This window comes from Asterias amurensis, chromosome 6, assembly GCF_032118995.1.
Source record: "Asterias amurensis chromosome 6, ASM3211899v1".
Lineage (NCBI taxonomy): Eukaryota > Metazoa > Echinodermata > Asteroidea > Forcipulatida > Asteriidae > Asterias > Asterias amurensis.
The window spans coordinates 15,842,522-15,854,967 of NC_092653.1; the positions used below are offsets into that span (position 1 = coordinate 15,842,522).

Genomic DNA, 12,446 nt, shown 5'->3' on the forward strand with positions numbered 1-12,446 from the left:
GATTAATTTATACTTTATGAATATATACAACATATAAGTTCTTAGGCCGAAGTGAAGTGGAGGGTAATGAGAAGTTATTTGATACCAGTGTTTATGTTAAGTCCAAAGGGTTTGACTGTCTTGAGTTGGTGAATCCAGTGTGATTCTCTACTCTTGCGGTGTGTGTCATCACCATTGCAAGCTTCAATTACCAGAAGTTCAACATCACTAACACTATGATTGGGGCTGTTAAAGTGGATAGAGACTGGGTACGGTTTCTTAGTCTTTATGGAAGAGACATGATTCGCAAAGCGAAGACTAAGTTTGGTCTTAGTCTCTCCCACATATTGTAGCCCACATCTCTTACATGATATGACATAGACTACATTAGACGTGCTACATTCAGAGTCGGTCTTGATGTTGTATGAAGAGCCAGTGGTATGACTCTTCACCTTGAGTGAGGGCTTAATGTGCAGACACGTTCTGCATTTGGAACGGGTACATTTGTGACAGCCCAGTATATCTGTCGGGGGAAGTTTGGCCCTGACCAGTATGTCACCAAGGTTCTTAGGGCGGCGGAATGCAACCATGGGAACCTCGGGGATTGCTGAGTGTAACCTGCTGGAGGAGTGAAGTATAGGCATGTTATTATTGAGAATTGAGGGAAGTTTGGGTAGTTTGGGGTGGAAGGTGGAACAGATACGTCTGATACGTAAGGCCTGACTGTAAGCAATTGCCTTCTTACAGTGACTAGGGTGACAGCTATTGGAGAGAAGGTACTGGTGGGTGTCGGTGGGTTTACTGTAAACATCTGTGACAAGGCCATTAGGAGACTTGGTTATTGTCACATCTAGAAAGTTCACACTGGTGAGAGATTGTTCGGTAGTGAACTTTATGGTGGGGTGAAATGAGTTGATATGGTTAATAAACTCATCCAAGCTGTCTTGGTCACCACACCAGATGGAGAAAATATCATCAATAAATCTCCACCAAACTAGTGGTCGGTTGGGGGCGGAGGACAGGAGTCTGTCCTCCAACTGAGACATGAATAGGTTAGCATATGAGGGTGCCATTTTGGTACCCATGGCAGTACCCTGTACCTGTAGAAAATGCCTGTCAGAAAATGTGAAATTATTCTTCATTAGAATGTGGCTCATGAGTTCCTTAATATGACTCACTGAGGGGCGGGACTGATTACTAGCATTGAGGGCAGAGACACATGCACTCATGCCTTCATGATGGGGTATGTTAGTATACAGTGATAAAACATCAAAAGTAACCAAAATAGCAGAGTCAGGTATTTGGTGCTTGACCTCATCTAGTTTGTGGAGAAAGTCTTTGGTATCCTTAATGAAGGAAGGAATACGGCAGACTAAGGGTTTGAGGAAGCTATCGACAAACTCAGAAATGCGCTCTGTGGGGCTACCATTCCCAGATACAATAGGTCTCCCCGGGTCATTGGGCTTGTGTATCTTAGGTAGAAGGTAGAACCTTGCTGTACGTGGGTCATGTGGGAGGAGATAGTTAAATGTATCTTTCTCAATACCATTGGCGTTATAGATCCTAACCAGGGTGTCACTGATATCTTGGGAGAAAGATTCAGTGGGGTCAGAAGCACATTCAATGTAATGATCAGTGTTACTGAGCTGTCTGAGGCCCTCAGCAATGTAGTCATGTGTGTTCATGACTACAACTGCGGACCCCTTGTCAGCCCGTTTAATCACTATGTCTGGTGATTGGCGGAGCTGTGTAAGGGCGTGCCGCTCATCTTGGGGGAGGTTATTGGGAGTAGGGGTACTGGGGGCCTTAAGAACCTCGGAGTTAACCGAATTGATGTATGTCTCTAGAGACACATCTCGGTTCTTAGGGGGTACCCAAGTACTCTTTTCCTTGAAGCGGTTGCGGGGAATGGGTTGGGTCTCCACAGATGACTCGTCATCCATGGAGGGGTCTACATGAAAGTATTCACGTAGGCGTAACCTACGGTTGAATTGGGCCATGTCCTGTTGGAAAAGAAGTTGGTTAGGTTCTCTGGGTGTGGGGCAAAACTTAAGACCCCTTGAGAGGAGTTTAACCTGTGGGTCAGTAAGGACCATGTCAGACAGGTTAACTACAGTATTGGTCTCTGGCGACCTAACAGTAGGGGGAGCAATACTGGCTCTCTTACTGTGGAAACGTCTATGGGTGTGTTTCTTATGGTTAGCCAGGACATTCATACGTTTCTTGTTCTGTGTTTCCATTAGGGTGGACCTTAAGTGTTTGACGTTACATAGTATGGTATCTTGTAACTGTTCAAACTCTTCAATGGAACATGACTCCTGGAGTTGAGACTCAGTGTCTGTTATTTCAAGCAACTGGTTATCAATGAATTGTTGGCATTGATTTTCCAGCAACTTCATCAAACGGAAAGACGTATTAGTGAGTGTCTTGTTCCATTGTTTCAAAAAGGATGGGTCAAGGTCCCCAAAGGAAGGGGTACACTTGATCTGTAGGCCTTTGGGAATGATACGGGAAAAACGATAAAAACCGTAGTTATCAAGATGTGACATGTAATGGGTGTTCTTTTCCTTAAGCTTACGAAGCTTGCGGAAAATGCACTTGGTGTCGGGAGCAAGTGCCATAATGGTAGGGGGAATACAGTGAAGGGGAAAATTGTTAAATCATACCTGTGGAGAGAACGGGTTATAAATCCTGTACAAAAATGATTATTAATTAACAGACGTGAAAGAAAAAAACCTGCAAATAAATGGGGTTAACAAGGCCCTGTAAAAGAACGGGTTAAACCTGCAAAAAATAAATTATGTACAAACCTGTAAAGAAAAAATGGGTTAACACAAACCTGTTGAAAAAATAGGGGTTAACATCATCCCGTAAAAATAGACTTTGACATTATTATAATTATTAAGATATTTTGAGAAACATTTGACTTTGAAGTAATGTGTTTAAAAATCACTGGACTGCTTAATCCACTGGGCAAAGGCCCGTGACAAATTTGAAATGACCGCCTGCTGTCACCAGTCTGCACGCGAGTGACCGCGTTCTTAATCTATCCATGGTCCTTAAGTGACAAACTGGAAACGACCGCGTGCTGTCACGAGTCTGCATGCAGGGGCCATGCTCCCCCTAGGTATATTATTATTACCTGAGTAAGAGCTATCATCCCAAGGGCAAAGTAGAGCTCCAGCCTGGTGAGCTGGCCAGGTATGGTCTGGTTAGCGAGAGCCCAGATGTGCCCCAGGACGGGCTTGTCCAAGCCGGACAGCATGAGGATTGGGTACAGGAGGTTGGTCTCAACGACGTTGTCCCTGATGGATGCTTCCAGGACCTGATGGTAGACGATCGGAAGGCTGGCCTCATTCATGCACCTTTTGACGGAATCAATGAAAAGTATCAAATATTACGAACCATGAGGGAAACTGACTGGGTAAATTTTTTAATTGATTTGGGTTTGACTAGAATGGGACTAAAAACCAATGACTTCAGGAGCACCGGCATGTTATTCCGAAGGTCATTGGTTTGAGTCCCACTTCTTGCTAATTTGTATTGCCTTGATTCATCCCCAAGTCAATAGTATTTCTTGAGTGGTACTTTCCTTTCCTGATAACATGAATATTATGGGTCGTACTTGTACAATTGAAGACACTTTTTGAGTATGATAATAAGTGCTTCCAAAAGTAACTATAAATATAAATATGAATAGTAAAGTTGCGGGTACAACGATGAGTAAAATCTCTTTCTCTTTCTCCTGAAGACGAGCAAAGTGTAGTTTTTTGAAACGTCGAGACCAAACCGGCTCTTTTCAGAGCCACCACTCCTTCAAAAGAGATTAATTTTACTCATGGTTGTACCCGCAAGTTTACTATTCATATTTATATATATAGTTACTCTTAATCTCCACACCATGCAAAGCTTCAAACACCATTTATAACATAGATTTTACGTCCTTGGCACTGAAAGATGTAAGGAGCTACAAAAAGAAAACATTGAAGATGAAATTTACTCAGGGGTGCTGAAGGTAGGAACTTATTTTCCTCTTAAAACACTTTTCTGAATATCATCACTCACCATGCAGGAATGGCTTTTCCATCTCCACCCTGTGAGCCAACAATGGAGCTACCCGCACCCAAACCCTGCCCACAATCAGACTGGCCTCCTCTACTCTGCTCCGGGTGTGCGTTCGGCGCAGCAAACATCGTGTTGAAGTTCTCGGCGCTGGACCACTGTCTGGCTTTGTGGTGAGCATTGAATGTCTGCTGTCGTTGGGACTGGGAGGTGGGAGTCACAGCAGCGGGTTGGGAATCCCGGAGGGGTTTCCGTTGATGGAAGGCGTTGGGGGCTTTGCTGGAAGCTTTCAGGTCAGTCGAGTCAAGCAACATAGTCTCAAGGGAGCGCACTGAAAATGACAGTCACAAAACTCACTTAACGCTGGTGGGTGTGTTATTAAGCACCAGTTTCAAGAGCACAGGCAAGGAGGCTTTATACAACCTAAATTAACCCTTCTTACACCACTTGTTTTATTGATAATTTGATCATATGCACACTTCAATTAATCCTCAGTTATTTTATTATTATTAGTTTTGTATTCGTAACAAAATAAATACCTTTCTTCCCTTCTTTGCGTGGCATCCTCACACCCGGGTCAACCTCTTGCAATCTGCCGTTTCCGTCACCTGCCGGTCCTTGTAGGAAATCTCCAAATCCTTCGTCCTGGGATGGAGGTTGTTGCAGAGATGGCTGACCAACGGGGGAGGCCAGGTGGCCCTGAGGTAGGATGGGGTCAGCGGTGGGTGTCTGAGGGGTGTTCAGTGGGGGTGTTGGGCCCTGGAGGAAGTCTCCAAATCCATCATCTTCCATACCAGGAGCAGGAGCTTGTCAAAAAGGAAACATTTATAAGATGTTATGGAAGTGTCGTGGCAGAGCGGTTAAGAGCACTGAATTCAAACTCTGGTGTTTCTGATCAGCAGAGTGTGGGTTCGAATCCCCAGCTGTGACACTTGACCATTACTTCGTCCTTCGGATGGGACGTAAATCCGTTGGTCCCATGTGTTGTGTAACGCATGTAAAAGAACCCAGTGCACTTATCGAAAAGAGAAGGGGTTCGCCCCAGTGTTCCTGTCTGTGGCTGCTAAATGCGCCGTAGCACCATGTAAACCCTTATAAGGTGAGAGGGTGAGTGATCATTCGATTATATGTAGCTCTTGTCAGGGTTCATCCACGTGAGCACCATGGGGTCGACACAGGGAAGCTAATCGAATGCACCCTTTTTTTTTTTAATTTACATGTAACTCATGCAATCTTTTTAACAATGTTAGAAATCCATGTAGACACTGTCTGTTGTGGCAAAAACTTGCCCGTTTTGACCAAAAAGCAGGGGAATGATTTATCACTGTAAAGCATCCAATGACTATCCACACTGGACAGCCACCACTCCAATATTAAATTACAACAATTGAATACCTGGTTTGGTCTGCTGTGGTTTAGCTTGTGCTGTCGCAGCTCCCTTCCCAGCACCTCTTGCCCCGCCCCCTCCTTTAACCAACATGTCGTCCAGGTTGATGTTAAGGGCGTCGACCGAGGCCGCTTTGTTGCCCACTCGACCAAACTGTTTCAGTTTGCGCTGCTGCTCCTGGAAGTACCTCTCTTTCTTAATCTGCTCCTCCATCCGCTTCTGCTGCTCTAGAAGCTGCCTCTGTTGGCTACAGAAGGTATTAAAGGGAAGGTTCACATTTGGTAATCACTCTTAAAATCAATGGCAATAAAAATCAATTGGTTAGAAGCCTAGTGCCTAGTGTCGATAGTAATAGGCATTTTAAAGCCATTGGACCCTTTCGGTACAGAAAAAAAAAAAAAAAGTTCACAGATTTACAAATAATTTACAGGGTTTACAGAAGGTAATGGTGAAAGACTTCTCTTGAAATATTAGTCCATGAAATGCTTTACTTTTTGAGAAAACGGTAAAACAATATAAATTCTCGTTAACGAGAATTACGGATTTGTTATAAACACATGTCATGACACGGCAAAACGCGCGAAAACAGGAGTGGGTTTTCCCGTTATTTTCTCCCGACTCCGATGTCCGATTGAGCCTAAATTTCCACAGGATTGTTATTTTATATATAAGTTGTGATACACAAAGTGTGGGACTTGGACAATACTGTTTACCGAAAGTGTATAATGGCTTTAAAGCAATTATACACTTTCGGTACATTATTTGTTTTTTAAGTTCACAGATTTACAAATAATTTACAGGGTTTACAGAAGGTAAAGGTGAAAGACTTCTCTTGAAATATTATTCCATGAAATGCTTTACTTTTTGAGAAAACATTAAAACAATATCAATTCTCGATAGTGAGAATTACGGACTTATTTTAAACACATGTCATGACACGGCGAAACGTGGGGAAACAAGGGTGGGTTTACCCGTTATTTTCTCCCGACTCCGATGACCGATTGAGCCTAAATTTTCACAGGTTTGCTATTTTATTTATAAGTTGTGGTACAAGAAGTGTGGGCATTGGACAATACTTTTTACCGAAAGTGTCCAATGGCTTTAAGTAACATGTCCAATGGCTTTAAGTAATGTGTGTAATAAAAAGATTTAAGATTTTACGCTCTACAGTTTCAATCTAAAAAGCGTTTCTGTTAGTAATGTTTCTCAGATTGTGTATTCCTATTAGGGATTTTTCTGCCTGTGTGGACAGCGATCTAATAAAATGCGACCACATTCTGACATATTGAAATGAAATTATTTCACAAGTTAAGTTTTATCTACATCTATAGAGTATTAAAACATGGAACGGTTCCAAAACCCAAAGGTATAATTTGCCTTTAAAGGCAGTGGACACTATTGGTACTTACTCAAAATAATTTTATCATAAAACCTTTCTTGATTATGAGTAATAGGGAGAGAGGTTGATAGAAAAGAACAATGTGAGAAATGGCTTCCTCTGGAGTGACAAAGTTTTCGAGAAAGAAATAATTTTCCACGAACTTGATTTTGAGACCTCGGATTTAGAATTTGAGGTCTCAAAATTAAGCACCTGAAAGCACACAACTTTGTGTGACAAGGGTGTTTTTTTCTTGCAACTTGGAAGACCAATTGAGTAAAATTTCCGAAGGTTTGTTATTTTATGCATATGTTGAGATACACTAAGTGAGAAGACTGGTCTTTGACAATTACCAATAGTGTCCAGTGTCTTGTTACATTTATTGTCTGTGAAATTTTACGGAGTTGAAATTTACATTTTGTTATTTTTTTTTAATTCACCCTTGTTGGCCTGATTAGTCTGATGGCCTGCTTTGTCTATTAAATGGCTTAATAATATTTCTGACAAACGACTCATTAAGCTTATAATCGCATCACAAATAAAGAGTTGAGGAGAGCACTCCTACCCTTGTTGCTGGGATAAAGATTGCTGCATGTGAGGCGGTAACTGTTGTGGTTGACCTACTAGTTGCTGATGTTGCTGCTGCTGTTGCTGTTGCTGCTGTTGCTGCTGCTGCTGCTGCTGCTGATAGCTCATTTGCTGCTGCATGCTTAGACCAGCCTGCTAACAAGAGAAATATTTTAGATTAAAAAACACAGTAGTTTTTGTACATAGTTTCAGCTTGACTAGTTTTGAGAAAAAGGTGAAAATCACAGAGCTCCCATGAACAAATATTTTAGATTAAAAAACACAGTACTTTTGTACATAGTTTCAGCTTGACTAGTTTAAAAAAAAAGGTGAAAATCACAGAGCTCCCATGAACATTGAGCAGGGGGGACAGTAGACTTGACTCAAGTCCCAATCCCGTGCCATCCCCAGGAAACTACTGTTTTGTGATGCTCTGCATTCCAAAACCTGTTCCGCACGCGGGACAGGGACTTGACGATGTTGCAGTCGCCTGGTAATTGTAAATGTATTCACTTATGAATATGTAACATTGTTACGTGATAACTTTTGACCAATCAACCCAAAAAGAAGACTAGTTCATTTGTCCCTTGTGGGTTAAGTACTTAGTTGATGATTGAAATACATTTTTTTAATAACCAATTAATTATAAAAAAGAAAGCACTAAATGTTCATTTGAATTTCAGTAATACGTTGTAACATACATTGGGGTCGGTTTTGTTTGCAAAATTTGAATTTTGGGAAGTGCAATAAAACGACTTATGACGCCGACACCCCCTTGCCTGCTAATGAGTTTACCCGCCCCACGTGCGTGCCGCGTAGTACAGACGCGTGCCTTACAACGTCTTCTACTGTGATGTCACAGAGTTAAATGAATATCTTACCGGCAGGGCAGCGCTTCTACGCTCCCATTGGTTTTGTACATCTCCCATTTGGGGAGATTTTCCAATAACAACGTGCAGAGTAAGAAACGACCTCGTCAAGTCCCATTCTCGGGACCACATTTTGACGGCAAGCGCGCACTGTACTGTATGCTACGGGTTGTTTCATAGTAAGTTGAGGTAATAGCTTAGGGACCTCTCACACGAGAATGGGAATTGAATCAAGTCTGGGGGACAGGGGAGAGAATGTTTATAGTCACATGTTTATAGCGAATGGGTGGCCCAAGCATTTTGGCCGGGATTATAGGTTCTTTCGTTTGAATCTGTACATAGGAGGGTTCAATGAGAATTGACAACGAGATTAGGGACTAGACTACCTGCGCAGGCATCTGACCGCTGTACATCTGTTGCGGGAATGCCCCCTGCTGGGGCAACATGCCCTGCTGCATGATGGGATAGCGTTGCGGTGCTGCAGCTCCAGGGAAGGGCGCCCTCTGCTGTATGAACTGTGCACTGCCCGGCCGGGGTAGTTGCTGTTGTCCGGGCGGTCCCATACTCATATTACCTTGGAGAGATCAATCAGAGTTGAATATCAATATCATAAATTCTTCAAGCTGTGGAATGCATGATTATGTTCAACGTTCATGTAGAAATAATACTTTTGGTGAAATACATGTACACATACATGTATATGGTAGGGCGTCATGGCTGAGGGGTTTAGAGCATCAAACTCAAGTTCTGCTGGTATAGTCATCGGAGTGTGGGTTTGAATCCTGGTCATGACACTTGTGTACTTGAGCAAGATCTTTTACGTTAATTGCTTCTCTTCACCTCTATGTAGTCGTGTATTTGAATGCTGCCCTCAAGGCAATGATCAGGGGCATGGAGGCAATAGACCCTATTCACAACACGCAGCGCACATACGCGGCGTCTCCTGTCCGCCACTTTGTGCATCAAAACGTGCACAAACGAAATGGACTCCCCCAAAAGGCAAAAAATGCATTGTTCGGAGATGCAAAAACATGTGCACCATCCTCTTGTGCACACAAAATGGCAGACAGGAGCTAGCGTGTATATGCGCTGTGCATTGTAAATAGGGTCTCTGCCTCTGTGAAGTATCAGGCCTGCAAAGTATTATAACCAAATGGAGGCAAGAAAGAACTACAGTCTGGATCCCCTGTAATACTACATATGATTGCTCAAGCAATGTATCAGGGAACATGACTATGTATGGTGATTGCATGATAAAGATTTAAAAGCCATTTCAATGACACTGTATGGTTGACTCGACCTCAGGCCAAAAAGAATAAGCAATGCAAAATATCCCGCCAATCAGGTCCAATAACACAAAATATTACATCTTGTTTTGCATAAATTTCGGTATGAGGTCACAGGCCACATGTTTAAAACAAAGATACATGTTGTAGTCACTAACACTGCAACAGAATCTAATTCATGCAAAACTCAACAAAAGTAATAAAAAAACATTTATTTGGCATTTGTTAGTGTCACATCTTTATGAAATGAAGGCAGCCTAACAAAATATTATCAAGCCATGAATCTAACTCAAAACAAAATATAATGGGAGACTTTGGAATGCTAGGTGGCAGCAGGCTTACCAGGTAAAGTTCCATTGTTTACATAGTTCTGAGCATGTGCGCATTACCGAGAACAATGGATTTTACCTGTTAAGTCTGCTGCCACCAAGTGTCCCAAAAGTCTCCCATTCACAACAAATTAAACACAAAACCAACCACAAACACCATGTACATGTAGATGTTCAAGAATAGACCATCAATGAAGTCGGACAGGCCTGGAATTTCCTCTTGAGAGGGCGAGGCCATTTATCTTGGAGAGGGCAAGGCCATTTCATTTTGCACAAAGCGCACTCCAATTGGGAAATCATAAAGTGTATTGAATAAAGTCTTGGAGGCAATGGCCTCCGGGGAGACCATTTAATTGCTACGCACTACTTGAATAACACCTTTGTTGTGCGTTTTAACGGGTACATCAATGAAGCACGCAGCGTTCCGGGTTTTATTTTTATGGCAAACATATGCACACGCTCACAGACGCCATGTTGTAGGGCAGGTATTTGAATGATGACGTCATACTCGATACGGTCTATTCACTCAATACATGTAATTCTGGTTCCCAAAATGGTGAGGCTGTGATTTATCACGAATGATGACGTCAGATGATTTGGCTGAATAAATGAGATGCATTATGGCTTTTAAAGGCACTGTACACGTTTGGTTATTACTCAAAATGTATAAAAGCATAAAACCTTACTTGGTAACAAGCAACAGAGACCTGTTGAGAGAAACAACTCCCTTCGAAGTAACGTAGTTTTTGAGAAAGAATTCATTTCTCACTACAATAATAAAAGACTTCTAGCCAGACCACTTTTATTCCTATCTGAAAGCACACTATTTTGTCGGCAAGGGAGTTTTTTCTTTCATCATTTTCTTGCAACTTCAATGACCAATTGAGTCAAAATTGTCACAGGCTTGTTAGTTTATGCATACATTATGTTGGGATATGTACCCCAATTGTGAGAATACTGGTCTTTGACAATTACCAAACGTTTTCAGTGTCTTCAACTCAAAATGCACTGATAAACAGTGACACCGGTCATGACAGCAAAGGGCTAAAAAAAAAATTGTTCTGTTTCCTGTTACCCAACCGCGAATTTTGTGACGTCAACATTCGCTTCACATTCAAAAACAAAACAAAACAAAATGCAAAAATACAAAAATAAAAACAAATTCTCAACCTACAGACCCTAGTTTGGGTTGGCATGTAACAGGAAACATAACTTTTTTTCTAAGGGGCTCAAGAGGCTTGCTTGATGCACACCTGATGCCAAAATCAAATGAGTAAATGAGACAAAAAAACAGACAAAAATAAACTTAAGAAACTGAAAAGAGAAATGAGGGGATATGGAAAGCACTCAAGATGATGTACACAAGCTGATACCGCATCATTGAATTATCTACTGATTGTTGCTATGGTTACCTGGCATATACATCTGCTGATGATATGGCAGCATCCCAAAGCCTACTGACAGGGAACCCCGGAGATTGGGGGGGGGTATCGGAGTTTGGAGAAGAGAAGAGAAGAGAAGAAAGAAATAGAAGTGATCTTTGTTAGATTTAGGCTTGCATAATTAGGATTAAGTCAAGATGGTTTCTTTGCACAAAACTGGATAGGTTGTTAAAAACGTGGTTTCCTTTTCAATTAAAGCCATACTTTGCCTTTAAGTGCAAGGTAAAAGTATTGGTCAGAGCTTTAGGGACTTTTCAAAAGCCTATCAAAATATTACTCAAAGACACTTAAGCTTGGTTCATACTTCCTGCGAATACGAATGCGAAGCCAATTTGACGTGAATTTGACATCACAGCCCTTATTTTGCACCGAATGTTTCGCAAAAGTTGAGTACAGCTCAACTTTTTATTTGTTGCCAAAATGTGATGTCAACATCCGTATTGCATTTGCGTTCGCAGGAAGTATGAGCCTGGCTTAAAAGGTCTAGTACTTTTTCCTAACAAAAACAAACTGTCCACAGATTTACGTTAAACGTACACAGTTTGAAGATTATGATAGTAGAAAGCTTCCCTTGAAATTTTACTTACTGAGGTGCTGTAGTTTTTGAGAAATGAGTAAAACAAATAATTTTCGTCTCAGTTTTTAGCATGTAAAAACATATTAAACCAGTTAAATGCTATGGTCATGTCATAACATCATAACTGGTTAATGGGATTTTTCATGCTAAATAATTTTTTCATCTTCGTGAGACGAAAATTATTTTGTGACTTGTTTTACTCATTTTTCAAAAACTACAGAACCTCAGATAGTAATATTTGAAGGGAAGCTTTCCACTATCATTATCTTCAAACCCTGTCAGTTTAAAGTAAATCTGTGGACATTTTGAAAAAGTACCTGAATCCTTTAATTAATTTATTGATTAGTTAACTTCTTACCTGCACTTGGTTGACCATTAGGATTCCTAGGATGGTAAAGGAAAGACCACATTTTTAAAAACTTTAATGCATCATAACACAATGTATATATTTGTTTTCTTTTTATATCAAGTTTATTTTAAATACCTAGTCAGACACTATGATCAAAATTTTAGGAGAATTGCGCAATGTTGGAATGATGGCATTTCTACCTCTTGGTCAACCACTGGGGT

At 41.3% G+C, this 12,446-nt stretch overlaps 1 protein-coding gene across 4 annotated transcripts in view; it reads right to left on the reverse strand.

Moving 5' to 3' along the window:
• Nucleotides 1–12,446, reverse strand: part of LOC139938779 (synergin gamma-like) — a 34,011-nt gene that overhangs the window by 19,981 nt on the left and 1,584 nt on the right. For 2 of the 4 annotated variants that reach the window (XM_071934406.1, XM_071934402.1), the window contains exons 2-9: nt 12,235–12,260; nt 11,270–11,311; nt 8,629–8,816; nt 7,372–7,529; nt 5,437–5,675; nt 4,581–4,847; nt 4,045–4,372; nt 3,122–3,344 (exon numbers count right to left, since the gene is read on the reverse strand). In XM_071934406.1, coding sequence (XP_071790507.1) covers nt 3,122–3,344; nt 4,045–4,372; nt 4,581–4,847; nt 5,437–5,675; nt 7,372–7,529; nt 8,629–8,816; nt 11,270–11,311; nt 12,235–12,260 — 1,471 coding nt within the window. The remainder of the gene's footprint in view (nt 1–3,121; nt 3,345–4,044; nt 4,373–4,580; nt 4,848–5,436; nt 5,676–7,371; nt 7,530–8,628; nt 8,817–11,269; nt 11,312–12,234; nt 12,261–12,446) is intronic. The other 2 variants (XM_071934403.1, XM_071934405.1) reach the window with 2 other exon arrangements.